This window comes from Podarcis muralis, chromosome 12 (genome assembly GCF_964188315.1).
Source record: "Podarcis muralis chromosome 12, rPodMur119.hap1.1, whole genome shotgun sequence".
Classification (NCBI taxonomy): Eukaryota; Metazoa; Chordata; class Lepidosauria; order Squamata; family Lacertidae; genus Podarcis; species Podarcis muralis.
The window spans coordinates 19,974,153-19,996,262 of NC_135666.1; the positions used below are offsets into that span (position 1 = coordinate 19,974,153).

The window sequence follows — 22,110 nt, forward strand, 5'->3', positions numbered from 1 at the left end:
CCAGTTCTTTAAAATACTGTTCCCACATTACAGACTGAAGGCTGGAATTGAGAGATGGTGACTTGCTTAAGACCATCTAGTGAATTCATGGCTCAACTCAGATGAATTGGAGCCTCCCACTTTACTATACTATAATACACCTTCTGTGTTGACGCATCACTGGGATTTTGTATTTGAAATACTTCCTTGACAGTCAAACCTTCTAATCTGCATCCATCCTGTCGGTTGCTGCTCTCTAGCACATGCCAATGTTCCCTTAAGAGTGGCAGTGCCATCATATCATCTCCATCCCTTCCAGTTCGGCACCTGTTCAGATTATAGGACTTGCGCATCTTGACAAAATATAGTCTTCATGTAGTTCAGTTACCTTACTTAGTATTCTACATTATGTATTATTTTAGGGTGTGTGCTGTTGAAGTAACAAGGTTTTTTTTAAAAAAAAAACACAACACACATACAAAAAGCTCAGCTGTCCCAGTTTTACTGCTTCTCAAAGCAGACAGGTTGTATATTATAAAAACCCATAAGCAGGCATGCTCTGTCTGTGTAGAGATAGCACTTGACCATTAAACCAAAGACTTCTGATCACTACAAATGAGGACAAAACTGGTATAGTTAGAAACACGGGATTTCTCTGTGGCAGCTTCACCCGTCCAAACTCATAGAAGTTGACAATGAAACTGTACTTTTAAAATGGGCAGAAAACTCCACCGTACATTGAGCAGAAAAGAGCTTTGAAAATGTACCTGCAATTGAGAAGATGAAGGTTTCCAAAGAGCCCTCATTTAGTTCTGGGGTTCCCTCTGGTTTCTTTTCCAGTTGCTTTCTTTTTGTGAAGGTGAACTGCTCAGCATGTGGCAGCTGTAGTGTAACCCCTCACCCTCCCAAAGTAACCAGGCCGTATGAGTAGTCTGGATATATTCTGGGATGTGGTCTCTGTTGCCTTATTTCAGAAACTTTATGTGCCTGTTCTGTTCATGAGGTTGAGAGGAATAGGTATCTCTCTTTCTCTTCTGTATTGTTTCATCCTTTCATAATGTTAATGGGTTGGATCTCAAGTTCCCATAAGTGGAAATTCACTCACATGCTGCTGCTGCTCCTGCGTGAAGAAGGGGGAAGGAATAAATTTTTGCTGATTCTTCCTGTTTTGGAGCATTGTGGGACCTTCCAAAACTACCTTCCAACCCAGTCTATTTCAGTGTAGTGAATAGTGGTACTTTTCAGAAAATTATTTGAGAGAACTGTAAATTATATGCAGTTTTACTTAGAAAGGATGCTTTAGGAAAAACATGAGTGTGTCTGGATTGATTTTTGCAGTAGTGTTGCTGGGTATTAATAAAAGATTTTGCCTGAAGTTATGCCACAGGGGAGAGTCCTCCAATCAAAGAATTCAAGAGAAGAAATGGTTGAGAGCGAAAATGAAGTTAAAATTCATATAACTCTGAGAGGGCATTTTCATTTGTGGCACTTAAACTGTGGAATAGTGTTTTCCTCCTCCCTGAATAGCTTGGTCCCCTCTTTGCCTGCTTCAAATTCTTTTTTGTTATTATTATCTTCATTCAAAGATCACAGGACTGTTCACAACATGAAAGTGCAAAATGAGAACACAAAATACATAACAAAAACAAACCAATAACTCTCCTCCTTCCAACACATTTTAAAGGACATAGAATGTTAATCAGTCAAAGCCAAAGAGAAAGAGAAACATTCCACAAATAGGGAGCCACTGCAGAAAAGGCCCATTCTCGTGTTGCCATCCTCTGGACCTCTCTTAGAGGAGGCACACAAAGATGATGATGATCACAGGCTCTTGATTATTTAAACAGGCACTTAAAACCATTTTATAATGACAGCATTTTTAAAAAGTCAGAGCCTATGATTATATGGATTTTAGTTTGCTGTCTCTGGACATTATTAATATCATTTTTTACACTCTTTGTTTTGCTGTTAGGATCATTATAATGTATACATATTTTTATTTTATAAGAAACGTGTATATCTTATCATAAAAAGGTGGGTTATAATTGCTAACTTAATAAGTATAATACTTTCCAGTAACATGCAAGTTAACATAGAAAACCTCAATTGATTCTAATTTCTCTACTGTGCATGTAAAAAAATAATTACTGATTGTTCTCCGGCCAAATATGGGAGTGTTTTCAGCATTTTCAGTTTGCCTTGCCTTTCCCTGCACAGATTTAATGGCAAAGAAACCTCCCTTCACAATTTAGAATTCTGTTTATATAGCATTCTAATACAGATTTGAGTTTTCCCATGTGTGTGGTTGTGCATTCAAAATAACAACATCCCCACACAAGAGAGAGGATCAGCAGGCTTGGGCTATGTGTGTGTGTGCACCCTGGAGGTTTGCAAAATACATGCAGACACACAAAATCTGAAAGGAAAACTCCAAGGGAACAAAACCCCTAAGGGAGAAAGTGGCTTATGAATGGCCCGGGAGCATAGTTCACCTTTAATATTGCAGCTCAGACTCTTAGGAGCACTGGTTCTCAAACTTTTTTTCTCTGGGCCACACCTTCTTAATAAAAATTTGCTCATAGCACACCAATTTTTTAAATTGATAAATACATTGGAAAACAAAAAGAAACAACTCTCAGCAGTGCTTGATTTTGAAAAACTATCTATCCATATCCTGCAAATTAAAATATTATTTTTATAATAATACTATGCTTCTTCCTCTTCTTTCTTTGGCAATCACTCGTAGCCAAGTAAGATGGTCTTCCATAAACATGGTTTTAAAAGTGAGTCCGTAAGTGACTGTGGAGGCCAGTTCTGGATCCACACGTCCTTCCACAGTGGGGATGTAGGTTTCCAGGCAGGAGTTGATCACTGTGAGGGTTTGCCAAGTGTGCCTTCCTCTTAGCGCGTTTCTCCCCTTCATCCTGAGTTTGAGCATCTTCAAAACCCATGACGCCTTTTGGTAAAGGCTGTTCTCCAATTAAAGTGCTTGCAGGCCAGTGTTTCCCAGTTGCTCTACTATGCTATGCTATGCTATGCTATGCTATGCTATGCTGAAATGTTTAAATGTTTTTTTGATTGTCCTTGAATCTTCCTGCCACTCTTGCTGTCCTCTGCTGTAGTTTAGTTCACTGTTATAGGTTGGGATCTTGTCCTGAGAGAGTAACTTCCAGTAGCCCTATACATTAGTTCACTTTTAAAACAGTGGTACCTCGGGCTACAAACACTTCGGGTTACAGACTCCGCTAATCCGGAAGTAGTACCATGGGTTAAGAACTTTACCTCAGGAATGAGAACAGAAATCGTGCCAGCAGTGGAAGGCCCCCATTAGCTAAAGTGGTACCTCAGGTTAAGGACGGTTTCAGGTTAAGAATGGACCTCCGGAACGAATTAAGTTCGTAACCACAGGTACCACTGTATTGAACAATTGTGGCAGTGGGGGCGAGGTTACATAAATCCCCTCCCCACTTCTTCCCAGGTCAAATTAAATACTTAATTGCATGGAAAATCATCATGTTCCATTGGTTTATCAGTGTTTCTCAAACTTGGTCCCCCAGACTACAACTTCCACAATCCCTAGCTAGAAGGACCAGTGTTCAGGGATGATAGGAGTTGTAGTCCAGCAACAGCTGGGGAACCAAGTTTTAGAAATACTGATTTAGACTGAGACCAGTTTAGGGTTGCCATATTTTAAAGAGAGAGGAAAAAAAGGACGCTATGACGACTCTCATTTTAAATACCCCTATTATATGTAGGCTATAGAAGCTGTGATATGTTGCTGAGGGGGGCAGGTGAAGAGGAAAGCAAGTCGTAAACTACTGGTTAATGTCTGTGTCTCATCCAGAAATTATAGCCAGAGACATTTTGGCAAATATAAAAAATCCACCTGGACAGAAATTTTACCCCTGAAAAAGAGGACACATGGCAACTCTAACAGTTGCACTTTTTAAATGTTCAAAAACTTTTAATACATTGGGTTACATTCAGTGAAGTCATCCTGACAACAGACATATTGAGACTACAGTGGTGCCCCGCAAGACGATTGCCTCGCAAGACGGAAAACCCGCTAGATGAAAGGGTTTTCCGTTTCGGAGGCGCTTCGCAAGACGAATTTCCCTATGGGCTTGCCTCGCAAGACGAAAATGTCTTGCGAGTCTTGCCATTTTTTTCTCGCTCCCCCCCCTTTTTCTAAGCCGCTAAGCCGTTAATAGCCTTTTAACAGCTTAGCCGCTAAGCCTTTAATAGCCGCTAAGCCGCTAAATCGCTAATAGCGCTAATCCGCTTAGCCGCTAATGGGGTTGCTTCGCAAGACGAAAAAACCGCTAGACGAAGAGAATCGCGGAACGGATTCTTTTCGTATTGCGAGGCACCACTGTAGTTGTCATGGCTGCCTTAAGTCCATTGATTTCATTGGATTTACTCTGATGTAAGACTTCCTTGGATGCAACCTGTAGCATGTGAAGTAAGACCCAAGTTACTCCTTTCTTTGAGGCTAGCTTTGTTTTTTTGTGATAATTTTTATTCATTAGATAACAACAACAGACTGAGCAAGACATCCTAACATACAAAAGAGTTAGGAAGGTGGCTGGGCACAGAAGAAGAGAAGGGGAAGAGAGTTAGGGAGGGAAGGGGATTCTGTTTAAATTGCTGCATTACTCTTTGTTAGATTACGTTGCGATTTTAGGTTTCTGCCCTGAAATTGCGTCTTCCAAATCATCCCTTCAACTAAGTTGCTTAAACAGGGTGGTTTATTGAGGCTTATTCCACTAATTTAGATATGTTTATATACAAGGGGTGTGCAACTTAGTCACCAGTTAAGGGCCGTATCTGAAATTTATATTAGCTAAAGGACTGCACCATGCATGTTTAAAGGGCATTGAATGAATGTAATTGTACATAAGTAAATGGCAGATGCCTCCTACAGCTGCACAGGAGAAACTGCACTACTTGCTGCTACTTAAGCTACTACCTTCAAATATGAAAAGCTGCTAGGCCTTGATGTAGACATAGCAATTGCTAAAGTTGGTTGACTGGCTTCCTTGCTTCCAGTTTTTCATTTTTTAACTATCAGGCTAATTTTTCTTTGTAGCTATTTCCCTTCCTGTAAAGTTGCTTCCTTTAAAATTAAGCTTGTGTACATGAAGACTTGAATAGAGTCCATAGTGGGTGGGATATATAAGGGCCTCATGTGTCTCCATCCTTGGTTCTGCATGGCTTTATCCCTGGCATGCCTTGACACAGTGCTTTGGGTTTAGATTCCCCTTGGCATGCATTATGAATACCTTTTGCTGAATATTCAGGTAGCTGGTTGGAAATCCTTCATACCTTGATGTGAGTGGGGCCATTACACTCCAGAGCCCTTATTCGGTAGAATAATTTCAGGACTAAAAGCTGTGGCATGCTGCAATGCCCCAGGCCCCTAGGCAAACTTCTGTTGACTATTTCAGAGGAAAGAGATGACACATGGCGGGAAGTGTAGCCTTTCTCTCTGCAGGTTTGTATATGTGAAAGCAGCTAAGAGTGGATTGCACGTGCTTCACCTGCCTTTGCTTCATTACAATACATTTACAGTGTATGGATTTCCTTCTGCTTTCTTTTTTAATAGTTTAATGCTTCACCACAGCAGCAAAGGGAGATAATTAAAAGCAGGAGTCTGGACAGGAGGCTACAGGAACCAATAGTTTTAACAAAATGGAGGCACAGCTCAATTGTGTTGGACACTAATGACAAGGTAGGAATGTCCTAAAGAACATACTGGAGTCTGATCAGTTGTCGTGTATTATTTATTATGTATATTTTTTATTCTACTGTACACTAAAAAATAAAAGAAAAACACTGGTGCAAAATGGTTAGGTTGATCCCTGTAAGTTGCATACAGTGCAATCCTATAAGTTGTCTACTCAGAAGTAAGTTGCACTGATTACTCCCAGATAAGTGGGTGTAGGGCTGCACTCTTAGCCTGACTAATTGTGTTTTCAGCGAAATAATTATTGTACAGTTATGTTTGTAATATATTCTTACATTAATGTAATATATTCTTACATTAATGTAGATTGTTTACTTCGTGTTCGATTCAGAAAAACAATTCATTTCAAATGTGCTCTTATTAAAGCAAACTTTGCTATGACAGGCTGTACTTGTTTTCTCCTAAAGAAGTCAGTGGTACAAAACCTGCCTTGTACCCCTGATCATGGAGTTGCTAGCTTTTGGAATTGGGCTCCGACCTCGGCTGTCTTCCCAGCAGCAGTTTTAATGTCTTGCCCTGAGCTCAGTGGCCTGATTTTTTTGAAGTCATGCAAAGTCATAGTTAAGCAGGAGCTGGAAAGAGGCTCAAGTGAGCCTCAGGTTCATGTGGTTTTCCTTTCCCCCCGCTCCTCCTGTGTGACCAGGAACAGTAGTTCAGCACTGTTTATTTTCAATTTCCCCAAAGCTTGTCTCATTGTATGCAGCCCTGGCTTATGATTTAATAATCAAGTCTGGACAGCTTCAAAACAAAGCCAATTTCAGACCATGAGTTATGAAATCGGCTTGTTAAATTAACCTGAGTTTGTTATACGCCATGATACTTGGTTTGCATGCAGTGGCAAGCCAATATTCAATGAAAATAAAAGTAAACACAGTCTACCTCCTGGCCATATGGAAGGAGTGGGGAGGGGCAAGGTTTCCTAAGGCTAATTCCAGCTTGTGCGTGATGCGCTAAACCATGGTTTGGTGTACATGGCCACCAACTGCAACATTTTTATTTGGTTAGAGATAATTTATATGCTGCTTTCGTATCTGAAAAAAACACACATCTCAAGTCACAGTCTATGTAAGATCAAGATTACAAACAATAACAAAGAAATTTCAGACAAAGCAATGGGAGCAAGGATGACCAAACAGTAAAGCAACAGGCACCAATGCAAAGCAGCAGATCTCGCCTGTCCCTTTGGTTCTGCAGTTATATGAAAAAGTATGTTTTGGAACTGTCTCCTGAAACTGAAGTAGTGAAGAGGCCAGATATGTTTCTCTAGGGAGAGGGTTGCATAATGTGGAACCCACTAATGAGAGACAATTGTGTTAAAGCAGTGGTGGCCAAACTTAGCTCTCTAGCTGTTTTTGGACTACAACTCCCATCATCCCTAGTTAACAGGATCAGTGGTCAGGAATGATGGGAATTGTAGTCCCAAAACAGCTGGAGGACCAAGTTTGGCCACCACTGTGTTACAGTCTCCCACAGTACCACTACTGCATGTGTGTGAGAGAGTGTAAGTAGTGCAAAGTCTCCAAAGATGGCCATTGGGCAAAATCATATGGGAACAGGAGGTCCTTAAGATATCCTAGCAGAAGACAATAAGGGCATCAAGCACGGGGGGGGGGGGGGGGGAGACCGCAAGAGTATTTTGGGTTGTGGCCCCCTGTTTGTGCTCTCTCCAGTGAGGCCTGCTTGGCACCGGCATAAACAACTCTTCTTCTTCCAAGCATTTTTCTGTTCTGTTCTGTTGGATGTTTAAATTGGTTTGCTTTGTTGTAGTTATGGTATGTGTCTCTATTGTGGGGGGTTGGGGCAGTGGTATTGCTTTTAGAATTGTATCGAAAAAATGAATTTTTTTGCTGCTATCCCTGTTCTGGATGTTTTTATAATGTAGTCTAAGAAACAGAATATGCAAAGATGAATCTGGCCAAAGATGGCAAGGGGTTTGAGTAAAAAAAAAAAAGCAACAAAATGTTGCAGCCTGGAGATCACATGTTCACAGCCATGCCCTCCTCTGATCTTAGCATTCTGTGATTAGTGACTGCACAAGGGCAGTTCTTGGGGTCCTTCTCTCAGGGTCTTCCCACTGGGCTTCTTGTACATTTCTGCCCTGTCTTCTGTTTGTGTATGGATGGTGCCATTTTGGCTACATAAGCGTTGGTGCTTAAGTTTACAAATCTTTTCAGTACTAAAGAAACTGAACAAGAGTTTTGGATGGAGATAGGTATGAATTTCAGGAACCTTTAACCTGTCCTCAAGCATAAAGAGAATTTCTCTTAGTAACATAGTTGCCAACAACACAGGAAAAGAAACTTCACTACAAAGCAGTTCTTTCTGTATCAGCTATCCCTGCAGGAATTGTATTCTGCTTATTTCTTTCTAACCTCCTTAATATTTCAAGTTAGCAGATTTTTTGGGGTGTGTTTGTGTGTGGAATGCATAATTTATGCATAATTCAAAAGCTTGACACTCTCCAAGGATGCAAATCAGTTCTGATTAGATGACATTGGAATATACATTATTTTATTATGCTCAAGATAACAGACTCTATGAAGCAATAATGATATATTAAAATAGTTCTTGTATTTTTACAGTTGCCAACTAATTCTTCTGAACCTCTCTTGCCTAATCCTGCATATTTGTTCCCAACACACCATGAGCAAGTTAGTATCTGACATATGATTTATCTATAGATAGTATTGTAGATAATTAAATTTGTGCAAGGAAAAAACTGTACTAGAAAAATTAATGAAAGGAATGACTGCTTTAATTTGAACATAACTCATTGTCATTCCAGTATTTCAGTATCAGACACATTTTCTGTTATGTCCAAATTCTGTAAAGCTTAAGGAGATTCTACTTTATTTCTGTGTTATAAATATTTCAATACATCTTTATTCCTTAGGATTCTCCGGTTGCTTCAAAGACCGCTTTTCCTGAGAATGAGTATTCTCCTTCCTCACCAAAGCATCAAGCCACAGTCAGTATAAATATTGTCATACACAGATTGTTGAGCTCACTAGTCTGAGGCAAATCCATGGTTGTTAATGTATGCCGAACATTGTTACACTTCACATAGTGGATTGAAGAGAGATTGAAGCCACTTCTTGTGTTGGGCCTTCTCAATGTAATCAACTTCAGTGGCTTCTAGAGCAGTATTTAGAAGATGCATATCTTCTGTTGACTTGTAAGATATATAGGATTTAGTCATGTCCCCAGCATTGTTCAACCAGGCAGCTTCACAAGAACACTGTGTGCAAATAGATCAGCAGAAAATGGAGGTAGTGGTGTCATCCAGTCCTTAAAGGAGGCATTTTGTCCTTTTTTAAAGCAGCCTTGTTGGCCCCTCATAACATTAATAAACACAATACTGCTTTTCCATATTGCGGTCACTGGTGATCTACTTTCTATCCTGTGACCCAGTTAGATAACACCAGTCTAGCAGTTCCTCACACCTTGGTAGGGAAGTCTGCCTGATACTTTTGAGATCTGTGTTACATAGGAAAAGTGTATAGTTTGAGTTCTTACAGCCGAGTCTTACAAAATGCCCTTGTACATTTTTACTTTAGATCAGGCCAGGGAACCGATGGATTTGGCAATCTGTTTTGTCAAGCAAACACAATTTTTAGGAGCAAGATGTCTACCATGAATAAACTGTGAAAATAGAAATGCTTCTGATATTGAGAATATATAAGTTTTGTTTTTAAGCTACAAATAATGAATAGATGTAAGCAGGTAGGTTACATCAGTTTAAAAAAATGTTGTGGCATAGTAACATTAGTTAAAAATCTGGTTTAGCACATTTAGGCTGCAATCCTATACCCAGTTATCTGGGAGCGAGCCCCATTGAATTTAGTCATCTTACCTCTGAGTAGACACATATAGGATTGTGCTGTTAATGTTAAGTTCAAGGAACCACATCTCTGCAGTTCAGGTGTTAGCTATTTAGCTCTTCTTGAAAATAGTTGTGGAAGGAAAGAGATTATTTTCTAATTTAAAGGAACAACAAGCTGCTTTTTAAACTGATTTTCCATTTGTTCTCTTCCCCAGGACCAAGAGAAGTATGGATTATTAAATGTGACAAAGATTACAGAAAATGGGAAAAAAGTTCGGCAAGTATCTCCAGCACACTTCTAAGTTTTGACATTTAGGTATTTTAAATTTGGTCAGGCAAACATTCAATCATCAAAGCAATGTAAGGTTGCAAGTGGGTTACTTGTCAGCATATTTATATGCAAAGAAACCCTGTTTCAGTGAAACTTAAAGGAACTGATCAGCATTTTAAAGCCTGCAGCCACGCTCACCACAAGGAACATGTTTAGGAAAGCAATTTTAAGTTTCTTCTGTCAGTATTACTTGGATTTTCTGGGGACGTTTTCTGGAAGTGAGATAAATACAACATTTTTGCAGTGTTATTGGTTGAAGCCAATCTGTAGTGGCTCTCTTTGCAACTGTTAGGGTTCTAAACGGAGCATTTTAATGCAAGAGAATAAGTAGAATAAGCCTGGCTAAATATTGTACATACAACACACAAACGTGATACAGTGTGTGCTGTAAGTTTGAGCTACTGTGGCTCAGCCCATGCTGGGGGGTGGGGACAGCTGGGCACACTGGCCCCAGGCTTTGGAGGGCTCAGCTGGCCAGGGGCCCCTGCCAGGAACCAGATGCCTTTTTGTTTGAATTTATAGCTTTATTCCCACCCCAGGCCACAGACAAGCCTGATGTGACTAGTTAGTCTCAAAATAAAGGATTGCTTTTATGTAGCATTCCTGTTTTGGTGATTTCAGCAGGCCAAATTGGCCTTTTGTCAATAACAGCTATACCTGTAGACACAGTGATACAAAGGGTCATTTGTCAAGCACCACTGGGCAGTCTCAGTTATTTGATCAATCTCTTGACTGTGTACAATTGCCTACCTCTCCTACAGAAAAAATTGGATGTCCTCATGGGCTGTATTGCAAGGTCCCTCGTTATTGTTTACCAAGACTCAAGGAGGTGGGACTAGCTGGGTAAGTACTGGAAAGTTACTGTATTTTCAGACTCCTCCCCCTCATCTCTACTGTTAATGCAACCATGTGGAGATACAGTGCATTAATGCAGTACAAGCGATTGCAGAGTGGGAGTTAAAACGAGCAGCTCCACCTAGTGGAGAAGCTTTGTTCTGTATGAAGTGGCCCACAGCCGTGGCACAAAGTGACTCTTTTAAACTGATGGAATTCAAAATGGGGCTTTGTAAGCACCCCCAAGCCATCTGAAATGCCCAGCCTTCCCAAGGTTGGTTAAGACAAAACACAAGTAGACCCTTGTCCAGGCCACTAAACGTCAGTAGCCAACAGGGCCATGGTGGAGACAAGTGTTGCGGTGGGAATTTAGGAATATAATACAGGCAACTCCCAGTTCACGCAGGGGTTATGTTCCAAGGCATCATGTGTTCATGTGAAATTGTGTGTATTTTAAACACCATTGAAAAAGCCTGCAAACCGCTGCTCCACTCCCTTTTGTGACTTTTTGGGTAACCTCTGAGTTCAGCATGATGCACGTGTGCCGGACACGCCAAAAACAGTCATTGCCTGTATGGGCAGGTTGTGCAATGTCTGGGGCAGGGAAGCCTTCTAAAAACAAATTGGCAATGTTTGTTTTTCCCTCCAGAAGTTTGGGGTCAACCAATCCAAGCCGGAGTTCACAGTGGATCTCAGGGGTGCATTTGTCGACTGGGCTTCTAAGGAGAAATCGAGCAAGAAGAATGTGATTGAGGTGACTGTTTTTGCCTAACTTTATTTTGGGTACTTAACATGACCATAGAAAAAATGGGTAATGAGTTAAGCCTTTTACAAAAAATATTTACGACAGACCTTTTTAAACTTAGAAATGTGAATATTTAAGTGGCATATAAATGTCTTAAACTGTCGGGGTTTCTTAGAATAGATAGAGTATAATATAGTAATTGACCTAGCAATCGGGTATTTTGGAGCAACACATAAAATACGTACTTCCATTCTAATGCCCAGATTTCTTTTTATTTTAAAGCTGAAAACCCGGCAAGGAACTGAATTATTAATCCAGTCGGATAATGACATTTCTGTAAATGAATGGTTTAAAGTTCTTAATTTTGCTATCAGTAACCAGGTATGTACTTATGATGGTTTGCAGATAAAAGTTATTGCTCTCCCCCACCACCATTCCATTTCTACCTCTTGCTTGACCGTTTGATGAAACAACTAAACCACAATATAGGACCAAAGCTGCACTTGCTCTGGAATTTTGAGACACATCAGTGGATGAGGATTGTTTTTAATGTTAGAATGTTTTTAATGATTTGTTTCCCGCCCTGGGCTCCTTTGGGATGAAGGGTGGGAAAACTAAATAAGATGATGATAATAAAAATAAGCTCGTGAGATCATCATCTTTATTATGGCCAATAGAGGAAAAATCATCACCTCAAATAACCACAGAATATATTTTTCGAAAACTAAAAAGATATTCTTGTAGTTCTAATTGAGGGTTGTGTCCAACTAATGTTTAATGTACCTAAATTAGCCACTAATTTCAGTGGGTCTACTCTGAGTAAAGTTTAGTTGACTGCAAACCACAATAAGAATATAATGATAAAAATATGTTCAAATGTTGAGATTCAAAAAGGAACATTATCTAGTTCATGGTTTATGTGGAATATGAACTAGACATTTCTCGCTTATGTCCTGAAGTATATACTGTGTGAGCTGAATTGCAGCCAGGTCTTCAAGACTTGTTTGGACCATTTCTTTGTCCCTTGATACAGTCCAATATTATTTTGGGATTGAGAAGAGGCATGTGCAGATGTATGTGTTCCTGTACTGCAATTTCCAAAGGAATCCCTGCAGTAGTGTTTAGCATGTGCATTGATAAACTTGTGGCATTGCACCTAATGATCTTGTCACTTTCACTGCTGCATATACAGATTTAGATTCTTGAGATACTCAAATGTCTACCAGTTTTGTCCCAAGCGGACAAATATGTCTTGTACAGATTTATTGGTGTTTCAGTTTTGCTTGGTCTGTTAAAGATTTGATTTAGCTACTGAAGAAAAGGACCTTCTTAAGCAGGAACCTGTTTTTGCACTTTCTGTAGGCTCTGAACTGCTATTGAGTGATGCATATACAGTGGTGCCCCGCAAGACGAATGCCTCGCAAGACGAAAAACCCGCTAGACGAAAGGGTTTTCTGTTTTTGAGTTGCTTCGCAAGACGATTTTCCCTATGGGCTTGCTTCGCAAGACGAAAACATCTTGCGAGTCTTGCGTTTTTCCCCCGCTCCCCCCCCCTTTTCTAAGCCGCTAATAGCCTTTTAGCCACTAAGCCGCTAATAGGGTTGCTTCACAAGACGAAAAAACCGCTAGACGAAGAGACTCACGGAACGGATTTTTTTCGTCTTGCGAGGCACCACTGTATCCGTGGTTCCTTTTGTACCTTTGTTCTGAATGCCTCCTGAATTTCCAGGGTTAACGATGAATTTTTCTCTGATTTACAAAGAGGAAATAGGTTAGGGTAGAGAGGGTTAGAACTGATTTATAGCTTTCTAACTAGAAAACTAGTTTCTATTTTCTTAGGCCTATACATAGTTAATCTGTGGGTGCTCAGAGCAGCGAATGTGGACAGTTAACTATTTTGTTGATTGACTTACTTGAGAAAGAAAAGTGCTGGCTTTTGCAATCCTAGAAGGAATTTTAGAGTGGAGAATCATGGTGTTTCAGTATTAAGGTCAAACAATTAAGTTGCTTACTAATAAAATAACTGGCAGTTTGCTTGAAATGCTGCCCCAAACATCATGTTCCAGGTACGTAGCTTTACTGGGACACTGCCAGTAGCTTTCCCAGTTTGCACAAGATTTGCCTGGCACTAACTGAATGATTCCATTAGCGTGAGACGTTTAGCCGAGAGAGTCAGTAGAGCTTTGTTAGGTTGACTTAACTGTATAGTTCTGATCTTTTGCTTGAGAAGACTTTTGCCAACAGGTGTTTCCAGAGTATGAAACCACCAAGACCAATTTTCAGTACATATTACACCAGTGTTGCATCTTTGTCATACTTTGTACAAACAAGAGTGATTAATTTGCTCGCAGCAGTGCCAATTCTGCTTGCAAAAGTGATTTACAGATGCCATGTGGATAGGGAGTCCATTGGAAATCTATGTTCCATTGTAAAATGAAAATGGCTTCAAAATCATTTTATCAGTTTCATTAAATCATGTGTTAGTAATTTTGAAATCATCCTAATGGTGTTATATGAAGGATGTCACACTTTAAAGAAGAGCTTTTTAAACTTGGTAGCAACAAAGACATTGAATCCTTTTCTTATTCTCAATAGACAGTAGAGTCTGATGAGCCATTCGATGATGAGGTGCCAGATTCTCCTGGGGTGGAAAAACAGGACAAAGAAAAGGACCATAAAGACTCCAAAAAACTTCGTTGTAAGTTTAAATTCAGAGTAAATGCCTATGCTTCACTCCACCTACCTCCAGCAGTAATACCACCACTGGCCACTTCTGCCTGCTCTTTGGTCAGGGGCATCACCAGCAGAGACTAAGACGGCTGGGCAGAAGGATTTCTCTGTCTCAACTACGCCAACTCCATAGCAGATTGGATTGCATTATAAATCAGTCACCTGAGTTGGATTGGGGCACAGCTCTGAGTCGAGCAAGTGAAGAGAAGAAACCGTTCCCCCTCTCTGCCATAAATATTTGGAACTTCCTAGTAGCTGCTCTTATAATTGATATTCAAATTTGATATTATGGTGCAATTTCTTCTTCTGAGGATTTCACCTTCAGCACGGGCTATGTTTTATAAATTAGGACAAAATAGCTTAAAACACACCAGTTTTTTTTATATGCAGCTTGCCTGTTTTTCGTTTGCAGCAATAAAATTATCTGGCAGCATTGATGCTTCAGAACAGAAAAAGACCAAAACGAAACTGAAGAAATTTTTAACTCGCAGACCCACATTGCAAGCAGTCCGTGAAAAAGGCTATATCAAGGGTAAGCTTTTTGTTTTCAATATTTGTAATAACCCTTGGCTAGCAGACTATTAACATCAATTTCTTACGTCTGAGTAGGATAGCTATTTCCTCAGGAAATAGCAGTGAGCTTGGTTGCTTGCAGCATTAATTTTTTAAATCCTAGATAGCTGCACACTGAAGATCCGTGTTGAGACAAAATTCAAAAGAATTCTTCAAGATAAAAATAAACACTATAATCTTCCCAGTGAAGATTCAGCGTAATCTCTCTTTGCACCCAGAAAGAAAACATTAAGCATGAAGTTCAGCACAAGCATGCTTTCCATTTTTTAGAGGAGTCCTCAACTTTAAAATATTTGGTGTTATATGGTTCTTGTTTCTGCTTCCACAGCTGGTTTTGCTGTTCTTCTTTCTGTATGTCTGGACAAAAAGAGACTACTTGCAGCATGGGATTGTGATTGGGCTTATCTGGCATGGCTTTCACTTATATATTCCTACGCGGAGGGAGAATATCTTCTCCCATTAGTTCCCACAAGGACGTTCTTTGTCCACTGTAGTCCTGGTAAAGAGGGAATAAAATAACAGACACCCAAGACAACCACAACACATCCTGTGGCATAACACATTTGTTAGTCTTTGTTTTTACTGCAACAAAATAACATGGCTTCTCTTCTGGAAATCTTCCAGGAAAACGGTGATACAGCCCTAAGAGGAAATAGCCAGCTTCTCAGTATTTCTTAGCTCTCCCCACCTCAAGGGTATCTTACGTCCCTAGGAAATACAGCCTTTGAAGTGTCCACGTTAAAGACCAAAAACAGTATTATTCTGAGGATTACACTTAACATATTTGTGTCCTTGAAGCTCTAAGGCTAATTGGGTTGAGAGAAAATACTTTTCTCAAGACAACCCAGGATGTTGCACAGACAGTCCCTTTCTGTATCCATATATGGATCTGTATACAGATGTTTTCAGTAAGAAATGTAACACACTATCCATCAGATCACACTTTTTCCTTTGCAGGGATGCAGTGTCAGGCTAGACTTGTCACTGAGCAGAGGAGATGTGCCACTTAGCCAAAAATCAGTTTGTCTTCCAGGTTGTGTGCTCTCACCCTGCCACTGGTGGTGGTGAGGACTGCTAGAACGTTGGGCAAGTTTTCTGGTTCCACCAATTCTAAGGTCTCTTTCATTTCCCCCAATTCTGGTCAAACTCGTTCACTCAGGAGCAACTTCTGAACTGCATGCCATTCTCAGAGGATATAAGGGTTTTTTGAAACTGCTTTTCTCTGGAAATATTACAAGTCAGACCTATAATTGGTCTAAAGTTCAGAAGACGTCAGGGTCTGACTTAGGTCATTCTGTCATCTGTTGCCAAATAGGAGCATGTCTTTAATGAAAGAGGATTTTGCCCAATCTTATTGTGAAACTGTTCCACACAAAATTCCCTACAAAAAAACCCAAGTCCTTTCAAAAACCTGGAATGAAGGAAAGGGGAGTCTTTCCACACGGAGGGGAGGTTATGTTCATGAGTATGGGTCTTAAGTGCTGTGCCTCATTTTGTCTCTTTTCGCATGCCAACATTTCTGCTCACAAGCAGAAGGGAAAAGGTAGCCGATTTCTGCAAAATGAAATAACCTGCTGGAGTACAGTTCAAAAGGTGTCACAGTGGCTCAAGAATGGGCCATGTCAATATCTTGCTTTCTGCTAGCAAGACAAGGCTGGTTGGGAATCCCCTCCCATTGGTATCATTTTTGTTGGAAGCCCTGTTCACTCTGAGAAGTTCAGCACAATCACTTGTAAACTGCTTTCTTTCCCTGTTTTTCAGATCAAGTGTTTGGCTGCAATCTAAACAGCTTGTGTCAAAGAGAGAACAGCACTGTGCCAAAATTTGTGAAACTGTGTATTGAATATGTTGAAGAACATGGTAGGTGAAAGATACCTCACTTTTTAATATTAAACAATGTTTTTTATAGTAGCTGGTGGCTTAGTAAAAATTTCACATAGGACATGTGACTACTATAGACACATATCTGGGCATAATGTACACTCTATGAGCCATAAAAATAGTTTCTCAGCCCTTTTCCTCCTTAACTGCTGGAAATGACTTGCTTAGAAACTTTAGAATCTTTCCATTTTTAATTATTCCTATACAACTATGTTTTAATGCTTTATAGTGCAATCATGGCCTATTCAGAAGTATGTCCCCCTGAGTTTAATGAGAGTTACTTCCAGATAAGCATGTAGGATTGCAGCCTGATTGTGTTCCTTCTGCTATTCCAAAAGGAGAGGCACAGTCTACAGCTTCAAAAAAGAACTGCAAGAGTATGTTGTAATAACAAGTTTGTTTAAATATTTTACCTTGTTGACCTCCAGAATAGCTCACTTTGCCACATAGATTTAATTTTAACAAGTAGACCGAACTTTTCAAAGCGTTAGCAGAAGCAAACTTCTCAGTCTATTTGAGTGCCTGCTGCTGCAGCCATGGAGAGATCGAGGATGGCTGACAGTGTACCCCACTCTTGATTGCTGCCTGCTACCACCATCTGTCCAGTTAAGCTTTGAAATCCTGGGCAAAATTACTAACTTCAAGAGACTCTAGGAAAAGCAACAACCCCCAACACTAAAGGACAATTGGAAGCCCATTGTGATAGAATATAAGGAGGAGTTTGTCAGCAAATGCTGAATATTGTATAATTCTTCTTGTTTATGAAAATTGTATCACCTTTTTGGAGGAGAGTAATCATTTCTTTTTTTGTTGCATTTTATTAAAATAAATGGACGGGGTGGCGCTGTGGGTTAAAGCCTCAGCGCCTAGGACTTGCCAATCGAAAGGTCGGCGGTTCGAATCCCCGCGGCGGGGTGCGCTCCCGTTGCTCGGTCCCAGCGCCTGCCAACCTAGCAGTTCGAAAGCACCCCCGGGTGCAAGTAGATAAATAGGGACCGCTTACTAGCGGGAAGGTAAACGGCGTTCCGTGTGCTGCGCTGGCTCGCCAGATGCAGCTTGTCACGTGACCTGGAAGTGTCTGCGGACAGCGCTGGCCCCCGGCCTATAGAGTGAGATGGGCGCACAACCCTAGAGTCTGTCAAGACTGGCCCGTATGGGCAGGGGTACCTTTACCTTTACCTATTAAAATAAATGTTCATTCTAAAAGATGAATTTACACCTATAAACCACTTACTGAACAAAACTTTAAAATTTGTTCTAGGATTGGATGTTGACGGGCTGTATAGAGTTAGTGGCAATCTTGCAGTAATACAGAAGTTGAGATTTGCTGTTAATCATGGTAAGTTGCTATACGTAACAATCAGTAATCTGCAGTGTTAACACTAAATTTATTTAGTTCTTAGCATCTGTAAAGTACCAATACATCAACTAACAAATTATATTTTGTTTATGAAATACTGTATTTTTGCTCTATAAGTGTGTTTTATAGAGCAAAAAATATGGTAGGTTTTTAATCTTTAACATGTGTGTGTGTGCGCGCATATACAGTCATACCTCGGGTTGCAAATGTGATCCGTGTGGGAGGCACATTCACAACCCGCAGCGTCTGCGCATGCACGTGATGCAATCTGGCGCTTCTGCGCAAGCGCTGAAACCCGGAAGTAACCTGTTCCGGTACTTCTGGATTCAGCGCGTTCCGCAACCCGAAAACGCGTTCCGCAACCCGAAAACGCGCAACCCGCAGCGTTTGTAACCCGAGGTATGACTGTGTGTGTGTGTGTGTGTGTGTGTGTACACCACCCCTTCATACCTTGTTTGAACATTGTATTCTAGAATAAGAACTGTGATGGCTTATGTAGCTAAACACTCTAATACTGTATCTGTTTCAGATGAAAAACTGGATTTGAACGACAGTAAATGGGAAGATATCCATGTGATTACAGGAGCTCTGAAAATGTTTTTTAGAGAACTGCCAGAACCACTATTCACTTACACTCATTTCAATGACTTTGTTAATGCAATCAGTAAGTATATGCTAAAGAAGCCTTCCACCCCAAGACAACAGTATAGCAACTTAACTACGGCCATGTTATACAAAAATAAGATACTGAGTAGCAAAATCAGGAAGCGCCCCCCCCATTCAAATTTCACCTTGGTCATGACCTCACTAGGATTGTGGCTTAAAGAAATCACAATCTGTTGGCCTCAGAACTTCATACTCATCTGCAGCGTTAGGATAATACTGATCTACTTTGCAGGCTATTGTTAGGATTGCAACATGATTATGTATGGGAAGTGCTCTGAACATTCCTTAAAGTTGGACTGCACACCTGTGGCTCTCCAGATGTTGGAATCCAGCTCTCATCAGTCTTAGGCAGCATAGGCAATGGTTGGGGCGGTGCTGTACAGCAAGACCTGGAGGGCTGAATGTTAGCCATTCCTGCTGAAAGGAAACAACAAAAAGCACTTAAGTGGGTAGGTGCAGAGAAATGATGAAAATTAAATTCCTTTCCATTTTCAAAGTGAAGCAAATGGTCAAGCAGTGCACTATATTATGCAGAGCACATATCCAAGCAAAATGAATATGAAATTCAAACTGTGTGGATATGGCCCACTCTTTTTAAAATTCCTTTTGTTTATTTGAAACATTACTGAATATGATTTTCAATATAACGAACAATTACACATGAACATGCACAAACATTTAATTAAGCTATTTCACACATGTGGGTGAATCACTTCCTTATTTTCTTAGCTTTTGTAAACAGGGAGAAGTGTAAATATACACCTAAGAGGGACAGTTACTTTTTGTAGTGAACTGCCCATTCCCAGGTTTCATTTAAGCCAAGTTCCACAGCATTAAGATGCTGTAGAAGTCTCAGGAGTCAATTCTGCAAGAGGCAAATACATTTCCTCTAGTTTTGTTGTTGTAGAATGGCTATGTTCACTATGGCCACTAGGTGGTAATATGCATTAGCTAATGTCCTTGCAATCAAACCATAAACAGTGAAAAGCAATGTGCTTAAAAGTTCTCTCTCCCCGCTCTCCCTCTCCAGAACAAGAGCCTAGACAGCGTGTTCATGCTGTAAAAGAGCTGATTAAACAGTTGCCAAAGCCAAATCAAGATACCATGCAGGTGCTCTTCAAACATCTCAAGAGGTAAGTAGTGCATGGAAGAAAAATGTGGCTCGGTCTGTTTTTCACATCCACAAATGAAGAAACATGATGAAATCACGTTTCTATTTTGCTCTGGAGGTCACCTTGCCCAGCCAGTCCCAGCCCCCTTGTGCCTGCCATCTAGAAAAACAAGTTCAAGCGTTGCTTTTTTAAACTCAGTTTTGTGTAAATTTGTGGTGGGAAAAAGGGGCCAGAGCTATAAAGGGGTTTAGCTGTCTGTGAGAGGTCTTGATGTGCATTGGTGCTGATATATGTGGCTGCATGCTTCCCCAGGGAGAAATGGAGACTGATCATGCTGCAAAGTTCCAGAAGGATACAAAAAGTATGCGCAGGCTTCATTCGTTTTGTAATCTGAGAAAGCATCCTGTGAATGTGACAATTGCTTAGTTGAAGCTGTTTGCACATATCAGTGTTTCTGGATTAGGATACCTGCATGCAGAATTTCATTAGGGAAGTTATTATGCTATGAATTTGTGTTGGAAGTTCAGTGTTTGCTCTCTTTCCCCTCCTCTCTCTCAGAATTGTAGAAAATGGAGAGAAGAACCGAATGACCTATCAAAGCATAGCCATAGTCTTTGGACCAACCCTGTTGAAGCCAGAGAAAGAGACTGGCAACATAGCCATTCACACAGTGTATCAGAACCAGATTGTAGAATTAATCCTACTGGAATTGAACTCCATCTTTGGACGCTGAATTTCTCCGGTGAAACTGGCCTTAGTAGGAGAACAACTTGGTTTCGGCAGAAACTGCACCTCTTTTGTACATTTATGCATTTGTGGACCAAGCAGCAACTTGATGTTTTTTGCACTTTTGTGGGAGAGGGAAGAGTGTGTGATTTGTTTTACCTGGGCTTTTGTGGAACTATTAAAACTTATTTACAGTTCACTTAATGTTGTGAATGTTTCAAGGTTTAAACTGCGTAACTAGTACACACTGGATTCCACGGGGAGAGAAGCTAAGCCTCGATCTCAAACTGGATAACCTGGAATAGTGTTTTAATATTGATTTTTAATTTTAGGTTCACCACTTTGTTTTGGGGAATATAACCCCCATAAACTGACTTTGAAAACCTCCATGGGCATTTTTAGTGAATAATTACATTATATGCTTACGTGTTAAACCTTAAGATCATTCCTGTATCTTGTCCACAGGGTTTCTGCATTACTATTTGACAGGCTTAAACAAATGCTAACAGTGGCCAGTGTACATTCCTCACGTGAGGTTTGCTTTTTTATTGTTTGAACTTTGCACATATTCTTGCTGGCTCTCTTGAATGCACACTAGTATTACTTCACACACTGAACTGGTACACGTATCCTGCAGAGGATATGCCATGGTCTGTGATGAACCAGAGCTTTCAACTAATAAAGTTCATTTTTTCAGGATATGTTTTGGGCTACACTTTACCTAAATAGTACCTTACAATCCTAACTGAAGGTTGATTTCCACACTGTACTGAATTATTGTCATGAACCTGTAGTAGTGAAATTGGGATGTAAATACAGAATTAATTCCTAACAGTGTTTTTTTTTCTTTTAAAAAAATATCTATATACACTGTTGCATATAGTTTCAGAGTACCTCCTTGTCCTACATTTCTAATAATGTGTAGCTAAGTAACTGGTATTGTGATGCCTCGAATGGATGTCTGAGTTTCCACAGAGAAATGGGCTACTTGTGCACTTTTAAATGCTAATTACATCTGCATGCAAATAATTGTAATGCAAACGGTACTGGAAAAATACTGAGTGTGCTTGCTTACATGGTTAATGCACTACAAGCAGAGCCTCTGATTTATTTAATATGTACAGGAGCTACATTAGAGAAATGTATGACAAATTCTAACATCTATAAATAGCAGAAGCCTATGCTTGAATAGATGGATGTTCGGATATAATGAAAATGCTAAATTTCAGGATTCCTTTTTACATTAATAATGTAGATTGATTTGTAAAATAGGTTTCAGATTTTGTTACAGGAGATGTGGTCTGCTGAAGATTTTTTTAAAATGTATTTTTCTAGACTAACCGCTGTATCTGACATTTGCTATGTGGGATCTGAATAAAGAAAATTGTTAGCTGTTTTGGAATTTGATGCTCCAGGTTTGGATGGTATTAGATTGAAGTGAAACTGTGTGTACAAGCTAGCATATCACCTGTTCATTGGTAGCAATTGAATCAGGTACTGATTGTATTAAAATCTCTAAACAGCCTTTTGAAGTAGAAAGTACTCAAAAGTGACATGCAAGCAAGAGTGAAATACATAAAACCGCTAATTGACTTAATCTGAAA

At 40.1% G+C, this 22,110-nt stretch overlaps 1 protein-coding gene across 1 annotated transcript in view; it reads left to right on the plus strand.

Moving 5' to 3' along the window:
• ARHGAP12 (Rho GTPase activating protein 12) overlaps positions 1 to 21,908 on the plus strand; it is a 65,058-nt gene extending 43,150 nt beyond the window's left edge. The window contains exons 6-18 of the mRNA XM_028749861.2: positions 5,585 to 5,710; positions 8,619 to 8,693; positions 9,764 to 9,825; positions 10,641 to 10,722; positions 11,366 to 11,467; positions 11,741 to 11,839; positions 14,054 to 14,156; positions 14,601 to 14,720; positions 16,523 to 16,621; positions 17,904 to 17,981; positions 18,532 to 18,666; positions 19,699 to 19,801; positions 20,339 to 21,908. Of these exons, the coding sequence (XP_028605694.2) occupies positions 5,585 to 5,710; positions 8,619 to 8,693; positions 9,764 to 9,825; positions 10,641 to 10,722; positions 11,366 to 11,467; positions 11,741 to 11,839; positions 14,054 to 14,156; positions 14,601 to 14,720; positions 16,523 to 16,621; positions 17,904 to 17,981; positions 18,532 to 18,666; positions 19,699 to 19,801; positions 20,339 to 20,513 (1,359 nt within the window). The 3' untranslated portion in view covers positions 20,514 to 21,908. The remainder of the gene's footprint in view (positions 1 to 5,584; positions 5,711 to 8,618; positions 8,694 to 9,763; positions 9,826 to 10,640; positions 10,723 to 11,365; positions 11,468 to 11,740; positions 11,840 to 14,053; positions 14,157 to 14,600; positions 14,721 to 16,522; positions 16,622 to 17,903; positions 17,982 to 18,531; positions 18,667 to 19,698; positions 19,802 to 20,338) is intronic.
• The last annotated feature ends 202 nt before the right edge of the window (positions 21,909 to 22,110 follow it).